Source organism: Rhinopithecus roxellana, chromosome 20, assembly GCF_007565055.1.
Source record: "Rhinopithecus roxellana isolate Shanxi Qingling chromosome 20, ASM756505v1, whole genome shotgun sequence".
NCBI lineage: Eukaryota > Metazoa > Chordata > Mammalia > Primates > Cercopithecidae > Rhinopithecus > Rhinopithecus roxellana.
The window spans coordinates 30,867,489-30,889,196 of record NC_044568.1 but is presented as its reverse complement, the minus strand read 5'-3'; the positions used below and the strand labels follow the sequence as shown (position 1 = coordinate 30,889,196).

The following is a 21,708-nucleotide window of genomic DNA, read 5'->3' as shown; positions in this document are numbered from 1 at the left end:
CTGAGGTCAGGAGTTCAAGACCAGCCTAGCCAACATGATGAAACCCTGTCTCTACTAAAAATACACAAATTAGCCAGGCATGGTGGTGTGCACCTGTAGTCCCAGCTACTCAGGAGGCCAAGACATGAGAACTGCTTGAACCCAGGAGGAGGAGGCTGCAGTGAGCTGAAATTGTGCCACTGCACTCCATCCTGGGTGACAGAGCGAGGCTCTGCCTAAATAAATAAATAAATAAATAAGATAGCACCCATATGCAATTTGTGGACCTTATTTAAAATCTGTTTTTTTTTTTTTTTTTTTTTTTTTTTTGAGGCGGAGTCTCGCTCTGTCGCCCGGGCTGGAGTGCAGTGGCCGGATCTCAGCTCACTGCAAGCTCCGCCTCCCGGGTTTACGCCATTCTCCTGCCTCAGCCTCCCGAGTAGCTGGGACTACAGGCGCCCGCCACCTCGCCCGGCTAGTTTTTGTATTTTTAGTAGAGACGGGGTTTCACTGTGTTAGCCAGGATGGTCTCGATCTCCTGACCTCGTGATCCGCCCGTCTCGGCCTCCCAAAGTGCTGGGATTACAGGGTTGAGCCACCGCGCCTGGCCTAAAATCTGTTTTTAAAACTCTAAGGTAATTTATGAGAAAAGTGAAAATGTGCATACAAGTTGGATATTTAATAACAAGGAATTATTAATTTTTTATGTTATAATGGCATTGTGCTTACATTTTTTAATGTTCATCTTTTGGAAACATAATGAAATGTTTATAACTGAAATTATATGGGATTTGCTTCAAAATGATGCAAGGGAAGAGGTAGACAGGATTGTGGATGGGGCAGGGTTGGTCATTTTCTACTTTTGCATATGCTTAGAATTTCTCAAAAACATAAAGGTTAAGAGAAATAGTGATAGATAAAGCTTTACATAGTATGCCTATTTTTTTTTTTTTTTTTTTTTTTTTTTGAGACAGAGTCTCGCTCTGTCACCCAGGCTGGAGTGCAGTGGCCAGATCTCAGCTCACTGCAAGCTCCGCCTCCCGGGTTCATGCCATTCTCCTGCCTCAGCCTCCCGAGTAGCTGGGACTACAGGCGCCGCCATCTCGCCCGGCTAGTTTTTTTGTATTTTGAGTAGAGACGGGGTTTCACCGTGTTAGCCAGGGTGGTCTCGATCTCCTGACCTCGTGATCCGCCCGTCTCGGCCTCCCAAAGTGCTGGGATTACAGGCTTGAGCCACGGCGCCCGGCCCATAGTATGCCTATTAAAGTCTAACAGTGAATTTAGGTTTGTTCCCCCAGCAACCCAGTCATCTCTGCAAACTTCTTCACAGCCAAACTTCTCAAATGAGGTGCCTGTACTTTCTGCCTTCAGTTTCTCATCTCCCATTCACTCATCAAATCTATTCCAGTATAGTTCCTATCCCAATGAAACTGATTGTCAAAAACAACAAAAGAACACATGCACATGTATGTTTAAGCGGCACTATTCACAATAACAAAGATTTGGAACCAACCCAAATATCCATCAATGATAGACTGGATTAAGAAAATGTGGCACATATACACCATGGAATACTATGCAGCCATAAAAAAGGATGAGTTCATGTCCTTTGTAGGGACATGGATGAAGCTGGAAACCATCATTCTCAGCAAACTATCGCAAGGACAAAAAATCAAACACCGCATGTTCTCACTCATAGGTGGGAATTGAACAGTGAGAACACTTGGACACAGGAAGGGGAACATCACACACCGGGGCCTGTCGTGGGGTGGGGGGAGGGGGAGGGATAGCATTAGGAGATATACCTAATGTAAATGACGAGTTAATGGGTGCAGCACACCAACATGGCACATGTATACATATGTAACAAACCTGCACGTTGTGCACATGTACCCTAAAACTTAAAGTATAATAATTAAAAAAAAACCTGTTATCAAATCTTAATAGACACCTCACTTACCATCTTACACCATCTCTCAAAACTTCAACAAAGATGACTACTACTTTCCTTGAAATTATTTCGCTTGATTCTCAGGCTCCCCTAGTTTCCTCATCTCACCAGCCACTCCTCCTAATTGCCTTTGCTGTGTGCCCTTCCCCCAGGTGCTTTCCCAATCTAATGTCAAAGCCCCAGGATTCTGTCCGGAGGCCTCTTCTCTTACTTAGACTTTGCCTAGATCATCTCATAAACCCACAGCATTAAATACTATTGTTACAATGGCTACAAAGTTTTCACCTTCTGCTTGATTTCTTCCCTAAACTCTAGATTGCCTACCTGACAAATTCACTTGAACGTCTCAAAGGCATTTCAAATTGAATCAAAAAATAACTCTTGATTTGCCCTCTCCCAAATCTGTTACTCCTCCTACTTTCATCATGTTAGTAAAAAGCATCACCTGGTTGTACAAGTCAAATAACTTGTAGTAATTTGTGACTCATCTTGCTTCCTGTACCATCGCAAAGGCCCACAGGTACTCCTTGCAAAGTATACCCATAATCTCTTCATTTCTCTCCACCTCCATGGGCAACATCCCAGCCAAACCTATTATCTACATATCAGTCAACATTATCTTAAAAAAAAAAAAATCAAACTGCATAGCTTCCCTTCTAAAGCCTTTCATTAGCTTTTTTCCATATTTAAAGTAAAAATTCCTTACCAAAGACAAGTCCCCAACAGATCTGGCATTTGCCTCTTTCTCCAGTCTCATGATGCTCACGCTCACCACTTTGCTTACTACACTCCAGATGTGCCTTTCTTTTAATAAAACGAGCTCCTTCCTCCACTGAGTCTATGTATATGCTAATCCTTCTGCCTAGAGCTCTCTTCCCAAGGCTCTTCATGAGATAAGCTTTTTTTTTTTTTCTTTCAGATATCCATATACAGGTCACTTGCTCTGATTCTCCCAGCCCAAGTCACTTCCGGTAATCTACTACAGCTATAATCTGTTATTTATTTACTTATATGCTCAATACGTCTCCTAAAGCTCAAAATACAGGCTTTATGAAAGTTAGGAATCCTTTGCCTACCTTATTTGCAGAACCTAGAACATTATTTACACAGACTGTTGAATAAATAAAATCGGATAGGACACACATTTACCTCACCGCCTTCTCAAAATCCCATTGAATGAGAAGAAACATGGGAAAAGGGGAAGGAGAAAAAGGAAAATATATCTGTGGTGCTGGAAACAAGAAAAAGGTACTATTAATGACCCAAAATTACAGAATTTCAGCAAACTGGCAACCTGATGGTTCTGGTAAGAAACAACAATAAAATAAACTACAATTCAAAAATAGGAGTAAGTGATAGCTGCTATAGAAGGGAGAGCTGTTCCTCCCAAAGGAGGATTCTCAAGGATAATCCCAGGGCAGGACAAAAAGTACAGTAAGGGAGAGCAGGCCACCAGGTGATCATCAAAATAACTAGAGACTACTGCAGTACAGTTGGGTCTATGTATACAGAGCAACTGACATAAGGAAGCTCTTATGAACAGAGCAATGTGCAAGAGAACTTCAAACCTCCATAACATAGGAAAAGGCCAGCTCCTCACAGGAATGAAATATTGTAAGAGATTTCACATTCCACCCCAGAATGAAGCCTGCCTTATTTTGGCAATAAGGGAATTCACCAGTGTATTGCCTGCTCACCTCCTGCCACTAAACTCCCAGTTATACACTGAAGAGCTCTGTTGTCAAGACAGACGTTTAAAACAGTGTAGGATATTCATTAAACTTATCTAGACTGATAAACCAAGTCCTTCATTTGTATCAAACCAACAGCCAATTAAACATTACTAGCTATAAGAAGAAAATAAAAGTCGAGAGAAGAGCCAAAATAAAACAGGAAGAACAAAGATAGTTCAACAACAACAACAACAAAAAAACATTCTAATGCATACCTTGAGAGATCTGAAAGGAGATTATCATTAAGAATAAAATTATTTTTGCAGAAACAGAAAAACCCATCCTAAAATTCACATGGAATCCCAAGGATTTCCAAATAGCCAAAACAATCTTGAAAAAATTCAAAGTTAAAGGTCCCACACTTCTTGATTTCAAAACTTACTACAAAGCTATAATCAAAACAGTATGGTACTGACATAAAGGAATAAAAATAAAGCTCAGATATAAACACATACATACAGTCAAAGGATTTTCAATAGGAGTCTGAGACAATTCAAGGTAAAGTACAGTACCTTCCACAAATTGTAACAGGAAAACTGAGTATCTACACAATGTAGCATAATTCACATTAGCCAAAAAATGAAGTTAGACCCTTATCTTACTCCATACACAAAAATGGATCAAATATTTTTGATCCATTAAAACCATAAAATTGCTTTTAAAATCTTGGAAAAGCTTCATGACATTGGATTTTGGCAATAATTTCTTGGATATGATACCAAAAGCGAAAGCAAAAGCAATGAAAGAAAAAAAAAAAAAAAAACAGACAAAATGGATTTCATCAAAATTAAACTTCTGTGTATCAAAGGACACTATCAACAGAATGAAAAGGCAACACATGGAATGGGAGAAAATATATGCAAATTATTACAAGATAAGAGATTACTATTCAGAATAATATAAAGAACTTACAAGTCAACAACAACAAAAAAATCCCCAATTCAAGAATGGGCAAAGGACTTGAATAGGTATTTCTCCAAAGATGATATATAAATGGCCACTAAGCACATGCAAAGATGTTCAATATCACGTGAATAAGAAAACGCAAATCAAAACCACAGCAAGATACCACTTCATACTCATCAGATTATTATAAAAAGCAAAGCAAAACAAAACCAGAAAATAAGTGTTGGTGAGGATGTAGAGAAACTGGAACATTTGTACACTGCTGGTAGAAATGTAAAATGGAGCTGCTATGGAAAACAGTAAAGTCAGTCCTCAAAAAATTAAAATAGAATCAACATATGATCCAACAATTCCTCTGGGCATATACTCAAAAGAAATGAAAGCAGAGATCAGGACAGATATTTGTATACCATGCAGCATTATTTACAATAGCAAAAAGGTTAAACCAATCCACGTGTCCACTGATTAATACATGAATAAACAAAATATGACATAAAATGCAATATTATTTAACCTTAAAAAGGAAATTCTCATGCATGTTACAACATGGATAGAAACCTTGAGGACACTGTGTTAAGTAAAATAAGCCAGACCCAAAAGGACAAATACTGTATGATTCCATTTACATGAGGTGCCTAGAGCAGTGAAAGTCACAGACAGAGAAAGTAGAATGGTGGTTGCCTGGGGCATGGGGGAGAAGGAAATGGCAGTCATTGTTTAATGGGTACAGAGTTTCAGTTTGGAAAAACAAGTTCTGGAACTGGATGGTAGTGATGGTTAAGAATACAATATGAATGTACTTAATGCCACTAAACTGTACATTTATAAATGGTTAAAATAGTATATTTTGTTATATTTTACCACAATAAAACTATTTTCAAAATTCTATGAAAAAGAAGAAATTAGAAAACAAGATACCCTGCGAAAGTTTAGGTGCTAATAAGCTAAATGGTGGACATGCTTTATGACAAAATTATAGATGTAGAAAAGAAAATCAACAAAATGTCCTGGAATAAAGCAAAAAGACAAAAAGAGAATGTGACAGAAAGTAAAGAAAAATGAAGGAAAGATCCAAGAAACCTAATAGATATCCCTATGACAGAACTGCTAATTATCTACCCATTATTCCTTCTCCCCATCTTCATTAAGAACAGAATCTTGTTCTGTTAAAGAGGGCAATATGCCTAAAATCGGTATACATTCTCAAGACTCTCCCTGCAGGTGAGGTGGCATCTAGCTCTAGCCAATGACAGGTAAGTGAAACTGGGTAAGGTTTCCAGAAAGATTTTTTCTAGGGAAGAAGCATAGCTGGCATGCCCCTTTGTTTCTCTGCTCTTCCCTCTTCTTCCTTCTTGAAATGTGTATAGGATGCTTAGAGGAGCAATAAGAACTACCTCAGAACAATGAGGGTAAGCCACATCTTCTTAAGCTGGAAGAAAGTAAAGAGACTAAGTCTTTGATGAAATCATTGAGCCACTACCCTTGTACTGCCTATCTTTATCCTCCTTCCAATACAGTGTCAATTTCCAATACAGTGTACAACACAATCCTAACATGATCCTATAGGCATGCCAGAATGAAAAGGAAAGGAAATGGGGGGAAAAGCAATAATGGATAAAAACCGACTTGAGTTGAAGAGCTGAGCTTTCAGATGGAAAGGACCCACTGAATCCCAAGGAAGAATGAGAACAAAACTAAAGTGTGAATGCAAAACAAAGGCACTCTCCACAATATAAGATAAGAAATGTACCATTATGTCTTTTCTGGAAAAGTTTTTCCAGGAATAAAACAATTTCTGGGAAATTTGTTCCAAAAGTAAAAACACATGGGTTAAAAGGAACAAACACACAGTATATAAGAAAGAGTAGTACCAGGCGCGGTGGCTCACCCCTGTAATTCCAGCACTTTAGGAGGCCGAGGTGGGCAGATCCACCTGAGGTCACAAGTTCAAGACCAGCCTGGCCAACATGGAGAAACCCCGTCTCTATACAAATAAAAAAATTAGCCGGGCATGGTGGCACATGCCTGTAATCCCAACTACTAGGGAGGCTGAGGCAGGAGGATCATTTGAACCCAGGAGGTGGAGGTTGCAGTGAGCCGAGATCAGGCCACTGCACTTCAGCCTGGGTGACAGAGCAAGACTCTGTCTCAAAAAGAAAGAATAAAGAAGAAAGAAAAGAAAAGAAAAGAGAAGAGAAGAGAAGAGAAGAGAAGAGAAGAGAAGAGAAGAGAAGAGAAGAGAAAAGAAAAGAAAAGGATTATCCTGGGAGAACAATGGAAAGAAATCCTAGTATAATAGCTGTACAGCAGACCTAAAAACAATCAGTCTTAATTAGAAGTCAAAGAACTCTATGAAAAGTGTTTTGAAGATGAATATAGATATCATAGACTGTATGATTAAGAACCTAAAAGTACAGGCTCAGAGGCAAAGGTATGCATTTTTTTCATCAAAAGGCAAAAAAAAAAAACCCACAAAAATCAACTACATAAAAGCCATGTTCCATATAGGAACGTACAGCACTTTTATGCAATTAGCAAGTAAGGAACGAGGCTTGCATTTTTTTTTTTTTTAATTTTTGTATTTTTAGTAGAGATGGGTTTTCACCACATTGGCCAGGTTGGTCTTGAACTCCTGACCTCAAGGGATCCATCTGCCTCAGCCTCTCAAAGTGCTGGGATTACAGGCATGAGTCACCGCGCCCAGCCAGCAAGTAAAGAACAATACTTTCTGAATAACAAAACCAAACCTCCACAGTCAATTCAGAGTTGAGCACCACTTATACCACTGAATTAATACTCAATCACTTTGGATTTATAAAAGGTACAGGTGATAATCATTTCTCCATTTTTTTCCCTTAACTAAAAGTGAACTTGTCATTTATAAACTTCTTTGCTTATCAGCCTTAGCCTATTAACTTATATTAAAGAATAATTTGAAAACTAAGTTTAGGTATTTTTCCCTTTTTTCTTTCTCCCAGTAAAAAAATGAGAAGGTTATTTACTTGACTATGCTTACCCTAAACCTTTTACTCATTGAAAATTACACAGTTAAAATTCTAATAAGCAATTATAATTTCCTACTGTCTCAACTATTTTTTCTTTCCTTTACAGGGACTCTAAATTTTTAATTTTATTAAATTTTAAATTCTAAATTTTATGAACTAATGTCTCATTTAGAAATTTATTTTCTTCTATAGTTTTTATAATTAAAATTTTCTTCTTTTTTAATTTGAGATAGAGTCTCACTCTGTCACTCAGGCTGGAGTGCAGCAGCGAGATCACCGCTCACTACAACCTCTGCTTCCCAGGCTCAAGCAATCCTCCCACCTCAGCCTCCCAAGTAGCTGAGACAACAGGCACACACCATTGAGGCAAAAAAAATAGGGTCTGGAGGCAGGGAACGTAAGGCGATCTCACACTTCGGCTATAACAGGAAACATCCTCTTCATAGGGCATAGGCCAAGTAAATGACTCTGTAACTTTACTTCCTCCTCTCTATAGGGGGTAGGCCAAGTAAATGACTTTGTAACCTTACTTCATGCTCTCCTTTTACATAGGGTGTGCCCCAAATAGAGGGTATTTAAACTCACAAAAACTCTGTAACAGGGCCTTTGAGACCCTATGCTCCAAGCCCACTCCCACGCTGTACTTTCATTTTCAATTAAATCCGTTCAATCCTTCCTTGCTTTGTGTGTTTTGTCCAGTTCTTTGTTCAAGACACCAAGAACCTGGACACCCTCCAGAGTTAACATCACCACGCCTGGCTCATATTTTGTATTTTTCTTTTTTAGAGACAGGGTTTCGCCATGTTGCTCAGCCTGGTCTCGAACTCTTGAGCTCAAAGGAATCTGCTCGCCTCGGCCTCCCAAAGCACTGGGATTACAGGTGTGAGACCTTGTGCCCAGCCTGAGCATTTCTTTCTTTCTTTTTTTTTTTTTTGAGGTGGAGTTTCACTCTTGTTGCTCAGGCTGGAGTGCAATGGTATGATCTTGGCTCAATGTAACCTCTGCCTCCCTGGTTCAAGCGACTCTCCTGCCTCAGCCTCCTGAGTATTTGCGATTACAGGTGCACACTACCACGCCCAGCTAATTTTTGTACTTTTAGTAGAGACAGGGTTTCACCATGTTGGCCAGGCTGGTCTCAAACTCCTGACCTCAGGTGATCCACCCGCCTCGGCCTCCCAAAGTGCTGGGATTACAGGCGTGAGCCACCGCACCCAGCTGAGCATTTCTTAACACGGTGTTACTGCTAACACGCATCTCTCTCACCAAAATTAATTTTAAATTTTAAAAAATTCATTAATTCCACCTGGTGCAGTGGCTCACGCCTGTAATCCCAACACTTTGGAAAGCCGAAGAGGACGGATCACCTGAGGTTGGGAGTTTGAGAACAGCCTGACCAACATGGAGAAACCCCGCTTCTACTAAAAGTACATAATTAGCCGGGCGTGGTGACAAATGCCTGTAATCCTAGCTACTTGGGAGGCTGAAGCAAGAGAGCGGCTTGAACCCAGGAGGCAGAGGTTGTAGTGAGCAGATATCGCACCACTGCACTCCAGCCTGGGCAACAAGAGCTCTCGCTCAAAAAAAAAAAAAAAAAAAAAAAAAGATTCATTAATTCCTATAATAGATTTTGCTTATATATACGTATTTTCAGCTACATTAAGTTCTATATAGTTTTACTCTACCACCTCCCTATTTCTATGAATGTTATGAAGGTATAATTGATTAGTATTTATGAAAAACATGAGTTTTAAACAATTCATATCTAGCTAAATCTAGTCAGCCTAACAGATTCTTTTCTTCCTGCACATCACAAACTGTGTACAATAATTAAATAAGAGCTTTCAACCTAGTGAAATTTTAAAAATATCTTTTATAGCTTTATTTTTAAAATCAATGAGCTTTAATTGTAGTCCCTTTTTTAAAAAAGATGTCTACTTATGCAAACAAGTCTTCCTTGACTCTGTACTTGTTATATAATTACCTATCTATCCATTTATGTATTTCCTTATTAATACTACATGTAGAAATCATTTTGTGGGGTTTTAAAAACAAACAAGCTCATACTTCAAGTACTGTTTTGCAGTTTTTTCTTAAATTAACAATGTTTTAGAGATCTTTCCGTTTCAGTACATAAAATCTGTATCATTCTTTCAAACTAGCACATACTACTAACTAAAAGATAATTTAGTTACTTAATTTAACCATTCCCCTATTGATTACATCTGGCTTACTAACAACCTTCTGCTATTATAAAGTGTTGCCTTGAAAATCCTAGTAAATGCTTAATTGTGTATATAAACAATTAGGCTCTCTAGGCTACCTACCTACTGATTCTAGGCTCTGCATTCTAGGCTATGTGTATTTAAACCTTTTAACAATTACTGGTAAGACTGGTCTCCAAAAAGGCTGTACAAATTTTTGTTCACACCAATAGTATGAGACTATCCATTTTGCCATACTCATGAAAGTACTTAGAAATTCTTTACACTTACGTGAGCTGTGGGCAAAAATAATGGCATTTCGTTTCAACTGCATTTCCCTGATAATAATTAGTAAAGTTGGTTATCTTTCAGATATATAGTGTACACTTTCATTTCTTCTATTAATTCTCTACTACTTTCTTTAAAACTGAAATGTTCTAGATCTCACTAACAACACTAAGCACTTGATAAATTGTAGTGACCTTAAACTCTTCTCAATGCCCTACATACTATGGGATTATCCAAGGCAAATCTTATTTCTAAGAAATTTAATTGTAAAAACGAGTATTACTGAGTACCTAAAACTTAACATGCTTTGCAAATGTTAGACATTTTCATACGCACTTCAATCCTCTAACACTGGTTCTATAAATCTATCTTATAAACAAACAACAGTTGCTCACGGAGGTTAACTAAGTTGCTTAGAAAGGGACAGAATTTGAATCTGAAGCCAGGTTTTCTGACCCCCATGTCTGTACTCTACCAAACCGTTTTTGAGGCTTTGAATACTCCTAATCCTCTGCCTAAAATCTTTTCCTCCTGTGGTTTCTATGGCACAGCCAATCCTTGACGTTTCTCCTTCCTTTCTGGTTTGGTTTTGCTGCCGATTCTTCCTCCTGCAGGGATTTCTGGGCTTCAATGTTTCATCTTCACTTCAAAGTCAAAAGACCACTCTTATTAAACAAGGAAATCTCAGGAAACTCCAAATATAAAATAATAGTGAATTGCTTCTTAAAACTCACTCATTGCCACGACTTATATAACACTGTGCTGTTGGTTTTTCTCCTACGGCTGACATTTCTTCTCAGTTGATCTGACCTGTCTGTAAAATTGGTGTTTGTCAAAGTTTAGTCCCTGAACGCCTTCCTCTTCCTAACTTACAAACTCTGCAGTGCCAGCTCATCCATTTTCCATGATGACAACTACCATCTAGTCACTGATTGCTCAAAAGTTTTATCTGCAGCTAAGGCTGCAGACTATATGTCCAGCTGAAAAAAAAAAAAAAAAATCTACATGGATGATGTTTCTATACCCAAAATTAAATTCTTCATCTTTCCCCCACAGCCTGTTTTCCCTCTTATATTCTCTTCTAACTAGCAATCCAAGTCAGAGATCTGGGAATCTTCTAAATTCTTCCCTGTGGTTTAACTGGTTAAACTTAACAACTCATTAACACTTGTATCATCTGTTCCTTCTTTTATTTATTTTGTTTTACACAAGGTCTCCCTCTGTCACCCAGGCTAGAATACAGCAGTACGATCACAGTTCACTGCAGCCTCAACTTCCCAGGCTGACGTGATCCTACTGCATCTGCCTCCCAAAATGCTGGAATTACAGGCATAAGCCACCATGCCTGGCCCTGTTCCTTCTTTTATCTTTGCTGAGTTTCTTTTTTTTTTTTTTTTTTGAGACGGAGTCTCGCTCTGTCGCCCAGGCTGGAGTGCAGTGGCCGGATCTCAGGTCACTGCAAGCTCCGCCTACCGGGTTTACGCCATTCTCCTGCTGCCTCAGCCTCCCGAGTAGCTGGGACTACAGGCGCCTGCCACCTCGCCCGGCTAGTTTTTTGTGTTTTTTTTTTTAGTAGAGACGGGATTTCACCGCGTTAGTCAGGATGGTCTCGATCTCCTGACCTCCTGATCCGCCCGTCTCGGCCTCCCAAAGTGCTGGGATTACAGGCTTGAGCCACCGCGCCCGGCCTTTGTTGAGTTTCTTAACTCATTTCTCATCTGAATCACTGGTACATAAAATGAGCTCAAAAATACTTGAATAAAAAAAAATAAGCACTTTGTCTCCCTAAGAACAAGGACCATGTCTTACTCATTTTTAGAAACTCAGCACTGAGCTGACATGCCACCCTAAAATAGCTACTGAGTGAATCATCATTTCAGAGTTCCTTTATCTAAACCAAACTCTCACAAAGTAAGATCCAGAAAAGCATTTTTAACAAGCTCTTCTGGATCAATCCTATACAGCCAACCCAGCAACTGCCTTTAAGAACCAATGAATTGGCCGGGCGCGGTGGCTCAAGCCTGTAATCCCAGCACTTTGGGAGGCCGAGACGGGCGGATCACGAGGTCAGGAGATCGAGACCATCCTGGCTAACACGGTGAAACCCCGTCTCTACTCAAAATACAAAAACTAGCCGGGCGAGGTGGCGGGCGCCTGTAGTCCCAGCTACTGGGGAGGCTGAGGCAGGAGAATGGCGTAAACCCGGGAGGCGGAGCTTGCAGTGAGCTGAGATCTGGCCACTGCACTCCAGTCCGGGCGACAGAGCGAGACTCCGCCTCAAAAAAAAAAAAAAAAAAAAAAAGAACCAATGAATTATGTTCATTTTCATGATTAGAAGAGAACTGAAACAGTGACAGAAATGGAACTAAACAAGTTTCCTGCCACTTCTATATAGACCTAAGATAAATAAACCTCTCAGACATAAATAAAAATTATTCTTGAATCATCTGCTACTATAATCACTCTAATTCAGTATCCTTAGTTAACCTACTGCAATAATCCACTTCCATATTTGTACCCCTACAAACTGTTCTCTACACAGCAGCTGGAATGATCTTTCTAAAACTCAAATCAGAGGATGCCATCTTCTCCTCACTTCATCCCACCCCGTCTCAGGGACAGTTTCTCCTCACAGTTTACAAACAAAATCCAAATTTCTTACTCTGGTTTACAAAGCCCTAAATAATCTAGCCTCTGCCTAGCCCTCTGAACTCATCTTCCACTCTTCTAATTATACTGTCTACACTACAATCACAATGGTCTTTTTGTTCCTAAAATATACAAAATTTTGTCCAACCTTAGAACTTTTGCACTTGCTATTGCCATCTGTCAGGAACACTCTTCTCCCTGACCTTATCATGGCTAGCCCCTTCTATCCACTGAGACTCCATTTAAATGTCACCTCCTCAGAGGGACCTTCTCTAACCACCCAATCAAAAGTAGCCTTCCAGTCACTTGATAGGACTATAAAGCATTTATCACAAGGTTACATTTTCTCTGTATATTTGTTCACTGTCTATCTCCCACCCACAAGAATATAAGCTCCATGACAGCAGCAAATCTGCCTTAACAGTAGAATTCAATGCTTTGTGCCCAAGGCTTGGAACAGTGTCTAGCATACAGCAGGTGTTCAGTACGTATTTGTAATCAACCTACTCTTATTTCGAGGTCACCACTGTATGAAGGTCTGCTTTTAGCCATAAGTAACAAAATTGTATCTTTTAAAATTAATAAATATGTCTATTGAACAAATCCAATTTGTCTACTTTAATGGAAAAGCAACAAGTTCAAACAAAATCATTTTTTGGATATCCTCAGTCAGGGAACTGTAAAATATGGCCAACATGTCTAGAAACGTTTTTCATACCAAAACCAAGTTATATTTTTCAACGGTCACTAGTTTAAAAAAAAAAGCAAAACTTTAAAGTTGCTGCAAATTTTACCAGCATTGTAAGAGAAAAAACTCAAATGTCCATCAACAGGAAAATGGACAAACAAATCTCCATACGAAGACTCCTACTAAGCAATAAAAAAGAATGAACTCTTATTGGTACATACAACATGGGTGAATCCTAAATAATTATACTCAGTGAAAGAAACCAGGCAAAAAAGAGTACATACTGTATGATTCCATTTATATGAACAGTAACAGAAGGAAGATCTGTAGTTACCTAGAGTGGAGGTAGCAGGAAGGAGGGATTACAAGGGGAACTAGAACACTTATGAAACTGATGAATGTTCATAATATTGATTGTGGTGATTAACTGGTATATACATATGTCAAAACTTATCAAACTGTGCGCTTCAAATACATCCAATTTACTCAATGTCAATTATTACTAAAACTATTTTTTTTTAAGTTTTTATATCAGATCAGGTCACTTGCTAAAACCCGTCAATGGTTCTCCAACTTCAAAAATAAAAAATTTGTTACAAGCGTTATCAGGTTGTAAGGGACTTAACATTTAAATGCAATGCACATGAAACCAATGTCATAAACTAATTCCAATAGTTAATAAAAGTCAAAGACACTTTAATAGATTTAAACTTTTAACTTCAACAAAAAAATGTAAATAGTAAATTCACAAAAATTAACTTTGTATTTCTACATCAAAAAGCTAAAAGGTATTAAACTCATGATTACCTGTAGAAGGTGGTGATTTCTCTGAGTGTTTTGCATTTAAAAGTTTTCTGCTAATAAATATGTAACCACAGGGACATGATTTACATGCAACAGGAACCTGTAGGAAAAAAAGAAAAATATATATTATTACTATTTTTCTATTGTTAAATTTCTCAGTGTCTATGTGGTCTCCTCAAATGAATGATAAATTACTTGAAGTAGGAATCACGTATTTATTTAAACCCCAACTCCTTACAACAAATTATCTGAGATGAGTATCATATCAAATATTCACATTCTCTTTTTTTTTTTTTTCTTTTTTTGTTTTTTTCGACGGAGTCTCACTCTGTCACCCAGGCTGGAGTGCAGTGGCGTGATCTAGGCTCACTGCAACCTCTGCCTCCTGGGTTCAAGTGATTCTTCTGCCTCAGCCTCCCAAATAGCTGGGACTACAGGTGCCCGCCACCATGCCCAGCTAATTTTTATATTTTTAGTAGAGACGAGGTTTTACCATATTGGCCAGGTTGGTCTCGAACTCCTCACCTCATGATCTGCCCGCCTCAGCCTCCCAAAGTGCTAGGATTACAGGAGTGAGCCACCATGCCCGGCCTGATATTCATATTCTTCTACTGCTTAACAAAACCATGAGGACCATACCAACACCATAAAAAATAAATGCATATTAAATATGCACTGATGTGAGTGACCGATAGAAAACTGTAATAGGGTCAGAGCAAGGGGAAGTATGTGGGAAAAAAAGGAAGCATTTCCTAAAATGTTAAGTTTGACAGCATTTTATGGTATAGAACAAATTTGAAAAGCGTGAGTGGGCAGGAAGTCATTAAAGTAACCCTGGTAAAAGATTATGAAGGACCAAGTGGAACAGTAAGAATGGAAATGGAAAAAGGTAGATCTGCCAGAGTTTCAAAGGCAAGAAAAACAGACAAAGGCCCAAACTGATGACTGGTGAAAAAGTGGGAAGAAGTGAAAATAACTCAGGATTCTAACATGAGAGGAGAACATATCAACTACTACTGACAAAAAAGAATAAAGAATAGTTTACAGCAACCAGTTTTTTCTTAAATTGTTGTGGGTAGATAGTAGGTGTACATGTTTATGGGGTACACTAACACAGACATGCAGTGCATAACAATCACATCATGAATCACACATTCATCCTTTGTGTTACAAACAATCTACACTTTTTAAGTTATTTTTAAATGTACAATTAAAATTATTACTGACTATAGGACTGGGCGTAGTGGCTCACACCTGTTGGGAGGCCAAGGCAGGCGGATCACTTGAGGTCAGGAGTTTGAGACCAGCCTGACCAACATGGTGAAACTCTGTCCCTCCTAAAAAAAAAAAATACCAAATTAGCCGGGCATCATGGCGCACGCCTATAATCCCAACTACTTGGGAGGCTGAGGCAGGAGAATCACTTGAACCCGGGAGGCAGAGGTTGGTTGCAGTAAGCCAAGATCGCACTATTGCACTCCAGCCTGGGCAACATAAGCAAGACTCTGTCTCAAAAAAAAAATTATTATTGACTATAATCCCCCTGTTGTACTATCAAATATTAGGTCTTATTCTTTCTAACAACAACCAGTTTGAGAGGCAAAAGTATACCAACATAAAAAAGAGAATATAGGAGAAAGTAGGAATTTAGATCCAGAATCTTCTATCTTAGTTCCAGGAATGACTCTGGACAAGATATTTAAGATCTTCAAGCTTCTGCTTCCAAATCTGCAAAATACATAAATTTTCTTTCTCTACTCCAAACTTGTAACTGTTTTTTAAGCCAAGTGCTACTGAAAATCATTGAAAAAATTTTTTTAGTTTTCCCCATAATCATTTCACCCATATCAAAATTAACAATCCTTGGAATCAAGACATGTTCACCAAAAGTCTGAAACTAATCTTGACGAAAAAGTATTTACAGAATAATTATAGTAAGAAAATTTCAATTTTCTTTGTAAGATAAATTCCCCCATTTGGCAATTGTGCTGCTGAAACTTTTTATCTATGTATGTACAGAATGCCTCATCTTACAGAATCTAAATACTTGATCTAATTGAGCTAAATTGAAATTTTGGCAGAAGAATTCCTTTTCTTTGTATAAAAACATTGAACAAAGGATCTCCAGTTTGTATTTAAGAAAAATAGCACAGAAATCAATAAAAATAATCAAACTCCAGATTTGTCTAACAGCTTGCTTTGTTAAAAATGTGATGAGATCCCTTCAAATCACAACCAAAAAAAGTTACATTTTTTAAATAGTGTAAAATCTGTCTAAAATAGATGTCTGCCATTTTTTCAAATTTCATATCTTCATATAAACCAAGCTCAAAGGCACTGACTCATTTCATTTATACCTAAACGTATTATTAAGGGCATCCACAGTAACGTAAATTGTTTTAAATTAATGCTATCCAAAATACACAAATGCATGTTCTTACTCAACAGCTCCTTTCCTAATCAGCAAGCATTTTCTTCCAGCTACTGAAACTCAATAAATTTGAATTTGGGTTTCAGTCTTATACAAAAGAACATCATATCAATCCATATCCAGAATTAAGTGTTGCAGTTAGATGAGAAATGTACATTTGGCTTTGGGACCCAGAATGCACAAACACTAACTCAACTGATAGGTTGATTTTCATCCACAAATGAAAGTGTTTTATGCTCAGTAAACCTTCATGTGCCTGAGTTAATTCATTCTATCATCCTGTTTAAAGTAAAAAGTTCCTTCCCCACAACCTCTGCCCTGGAAAAACAAATAAACAAACACACCACTACCACCATCACCACCCTAGATCCTGTAAAAAGAATTATCAAATAGGTTGGACAACTTCAGTAATATTAACCTCGTTTCATTCATTATAGTATAATTTAGATTTTAAACAAACACACTAAAGTTTCTTTACATTTCAGTTGATAATACTAAACATAACAGTAATGAAATTCTGATGTTATACTTTCAGGATTTTAAAAGGAAAGAAAATATTCAAAGTATTGTTTACTGCTAGTTTACTGGGTATTAATTCACTTTTTGAAAGAAAGATTTAGGTTGTTTGTATGTTTTACAAGTAAAACAGATTTTTCATTTATTTTTATTTATTTATTTATTTATTTTGAGACGAAGTTTACAGGTGCCTGCCACCATGCCCGGCTGATTTTTGTATTTTTAGTAGAGACAGGTTTTCACCATGTTGGCCAGGCTGGTCTCAAACTCCTGACCTCAGGTGATCCACCCATCTCGGCCTTCCAAAGTGTTGGGATTACAGGTGTGAGCCACCGTGCCCGGCCTGGATTTTCTTTTTTTTTTTTGAGACGGAGTCTCGCTCTGTCTCCCAGGCTGGAGTGCAGTGGCCAGATCTCAGCTCACTGCAAGCTCCGCCTCCCAGGTTCACGCCATTCTCCTGCCTCAGCCTCCCGAGTAGCTGGGACTACAGGCGCCCGCCACCTCGCCCGGCTAGTTTTTTGTATTTTTTAGTAGAGACGGGGTTTCACCGTGTTAGCCAGGATGGTCTCGATCTCCTGACCTCGTGATCCACCCGTCTCGGCCTCCCAAAGTGCTGGGATTACAGGCTTGAGCCACCGTGCCCGGCCCGGCCTGGACTTTTTAAATCTGCAAAAAAAAAAAAAAAAAAAAAAAAAAAAAAAAAAAAAAAAAAATCTGGTCCTATAGTGTTTCACTGATTTTTCACCTTTTTTTTTTTTTTTGAGATGGAGTCTCTGTTGCCCAGGCTGGAGTACGGTGGTGCGATCTTGGCTCACTGCAACCTCTGCCTCCCAGGTTCAAGCGATTCTCCTGCCTCAGCCTCCCCAGTAGCTGGGACTACAGGTGCATGCCACCACGCCCAGCTAATTTTTTAGTAGAGACGGGGTTTCACCATGTTAGCCAAGATGGTCTGGAACTCCTGACCTCGTGATCCACTAGCCTCTGCCTCCCAAAGTATTGGGATTACAGGCGTGAGCCACTGCGCACACCGTTTAACTGATTTTTTAAAAGCTCTAAAATAATTACATTACAGATAACTCATTTAGATTCTTTATTACTGAGAGAACCAAAGGAACTTATACCAGACATATTTGCTATCCATCACATAAAATTTCCTTTACATTAAAAAAATGCTGCTCTATTTTTTTAAAAAAGACAAAAACAGAAGCATACACAAAAGATACCAGAAAACTGACAAGAATCTTGAGCACCACTGCACACAAAATGGCTCAGTAATTTTGAATGACTGATGGATATGAAACCCCTTGAAAATGAAAAGTACTGTGGTTTAATATGTTTTAGAATGATATGTTCAACAGAAGCCTGCAAAGGAGATGTTACAAAGGAGCTAAAAATCTAGCTTTTTCTTGTTTGCTGATCTCTGTACCAGTCTTTCAAACCTACACACACACACATACACACACACACACAAGTAAAACTAATCAACTGGGAAATCTCAAATTTAAAGATTTTACATTTATGTTTATAAACTAAATTCTAATTTAATGTTTTTTAGGCAACTTAGAATCATAGCAGTAATCTAATGTTTAGAAAATGGCTTTCTAGATTATAATCATATTCTGGTTTGTAACTAAAAGAAGCCAGTACTTTTAAATTAGAAAGCTAAAATTAATCCATTATTTCTTCACGTCAGGTTCATATCACCAAAAGTTTTAATTAGTCCTTATACACGTTATAGTCACTTAAGTATTTGGAATAAAGGACAAAACAAACCAACTCATTAAATTATGTACTAGCTTGCTATGGGCAGAATTATGCGCCCCCCACATACCCAAATTCATATATTGAAGCCTTAACCCCAATGTGATGATATTTGGAGATGGGGCCTTTGAGAGACAATTAGATTTAAATTAAGTCATGAGGGTGGGGCCTTTTATGAGGGTGTGATTAGAGACCTTTTATGAAAAGGGAGAGAGCTTGACCCTCTCTCCGCCATGTGAGGCCACCAAGAAGACAGCCCTCTGCAAGCCAAGAAGAGAGCCCTCACCAGAACATAACCATGCTTGCACCATTATCTTGGACTTCCAGCCTCCAGAACTGTGAGAAAATAAATTTCTGTTGTTTAAGCTACCCAGTCTATGGTATTTTGTTATTACAGCCAAAGCTGGGAAAGCTGATTTTATACGAAAGAATAAATATGGGGGAGGGGGTGTATAATAAAATGAATGTGATCTTTCCAAATAAAACACTGATCCTGTTTTGTTGAACAGTTTTTCAGAAACTCCTATAAGTTTAGTATCCTTTGCTCTTTTATATAAAAATAGTCATAAAAAACTATTTTTCCCAAAAGGTTGCTTTATGCCAATTAGAACAAAGTCAGGATTTGCAAATACTTGTGCCTTACAGAAACTGGAATGCATAACGCATACCCCATGTAAATCTTACACTTCTACACAATTAACTGGAATAATTGGAAATGATTTAAACACTGAAATAATATCCCGCAAAGAGTCACATCGCAAAGACCAGTTTTGTCAAAATTTAACAAATTTAGTTTAGTAGTAAGAATGAAAGTAACTCTTTGGAAAACATGACTAAACTGTTTTTATACTGCATACTGGCATAGCTCCTACACTGTATTTCTTGTACAACCTTTTTCTGATGAGCGTTTGTACTACAGCCCATAAAGGATACTTAATAAAACATGTAACATGTTTTCTGTTACAAGATTTGAAAAACCTACAAGAATTATCCTTGAAAAATGCACTAAAATCAGCTTATTAAAAAGTCTCCAGCCATTTCAAATTACTCTTGATTAAAAAAAAAATTTAAAAAGACGGGGGGGGAGGGGAGGCGAGAAAGGTAGTCATTTTGAAAAAATTCACTCAGTGGAAAAGGAAAAAACACACCCAGATCTACATGCTGTTAACAAATGAGGGCCTTACGAATGCTTTTAATTGAAGGAGTTTTAACTCATTCGATGTTAAGGCTTAAAGGAATGTCCATTATTCCAGTAAAGAATTGAGACACGCTTCAACACAGCGAACACTGAAATGAGATGTTTTAAATTACAACTATTACACCATGAACTCAATGTAGAAAGGAATCGTTTCAAATTCAAGAAACCAGATAGAGAGAGAAGGAGGGAGAGAGAGAGAGACAGAGAGACAGAGAGACAGAGATATAGATCTAGAAGCAGACAGGCCAAATTTGTAACAGTGGATACTGCGAGGGGTGGGGAAGTAACGAGCGCCCAAAAAGGAGGAAGGGCTTAAACGGGAGCCTTATTCAATCATGAACCATTAAAAACAACGTAAAAGCAGGATTCGCGATTGTACAGCAAAAATATAATAAATACATGAGGAGGGGAAAAAAAAATCTCCAAATTCGCCGAAACTCAAAATCATTACACGCGGTCCGCTTTGTCCCACTCAGGCGCCCGCCCCGGTCGCTGAGGCGCCGTTTTGGGGGAGCCCAGCACCCGTCGGAACCGGGAACAAAGCCGCCCGGGCCGCAGGAGGGGCTCTCGGAGACAGGGCCTGGCCTGGGAAGCGGGCGCACGGCGCACTCTCGCTGGGGCTGCGGCCCGCAGGCTCCCACCGCTGTCACCGCCGCCGGCGAGAAGAGTCTGGGGCGCCAGACAGCCGCCCAATGAGCCCACCACAGGCGTGTTCCCCCCGCCGCCGGGACACAGCAGGAGGGGCTCGGCTGTCTGGCCGCCGCCAGGCGGATACTGGCTGGCCACGGCCCCGGGCTTTTCCCGGGAAACCCCTCGGTGCAGCCCGACCGGCCCCGGACCCCCGCCGCCGCCGCCGCGGCCGGGCCCAAGGACCTGCCCACCGCTCCGCCACCAGGAGCCCGGCGAGGTCCCCCTCCACAGACAACGGCCGCCAAGCCACTGCCGCCCGCCCGCGCGCCCGGCCCCCGGCACCCACCTGTTGGTCGCACTCGGGGCATGACTTGGTGGCCATCTTCACTTTCTTGGCTCGAGTTGCAGACATGCTCCTCACCCTCAGCGGCGGCGGCAGCGACGGCTCGGGCTCCTCCCCTCGCACTTCGGCGGCCCGGCCTCCGCCCGCCCAGTCTCCGCGAGCCTCACCAAGCCTCTGGTGGGTGCGCGCGCGCGTGCGCGAGCTCGCGCGGAACCTGCGCGCCAAGGGGGCGGGGCGGGGCGTCGGCCGGCGGCTCCTGGGGACCGCGACACGTGCTCCCACTACGACTCGCGACCCACCCGCGAGCTCGCCCAGAGTATCACTGGAGAAGAGGAGACCTCCCGGACCGCCCCGGCGCAGCAGTGACCACGCCTCCTCTCGGCCTGGCCGACTACAAGGGGGCAAGGCCTGGGCGGGACTCGGCAGTAACGGGCGTCGAGCTCGACCAACGAATGCACAGGTAGGACGGGCCGTAGTGCTGGGCACGCCCCCTCCCCGTGGAAGGAGAACGTGGGAGCGAAGGCTGGGGAATGAATGGTGAAGGGCGTAGCGTGGATCCTGGCATTTAATAAACTTAAGTAGGCTGGGCGCGGTGGCTCATGCCTGTAATCCTAGCACTTTGGGA

At 40.0% G+C, this 21,708-nt stretch overlaps 1 protein-coding gene across 2 annotated transcripts in view; it reads right to left on the bottom strand.

Annotated features, from left to right (window-relative positions):
* Positions 1-21,447, bottom strand: part of C20H16orf87 (chromosome 20 C16orf87 homolog) — a 31,762-nt gene extending 10,315 nt beyond the window's left edge. For both annotated transcript variants that reach the window (XM_030925512.1, XM_030925513.1), the window contains exons 1-2: positions 21,087-21,447; positions 14,208-14,304 (exon numbers count right to left, since the gene is read on the bottom strand). In XM_030925512.1, coding sequence (XP_030781372.1) covers positions 14,208-14,304; positions 21,087-21,152 — 163 coding nt within the window. In that variant the 5' untranslated portion in view covers positions 21,153-21,447. The remainder of the gene's footprint in view (positions 1-14,207; positions 14,305-21,086) is intronic.
* Positions 21,448-21,708: the final 261 nt, after the last annotated feature.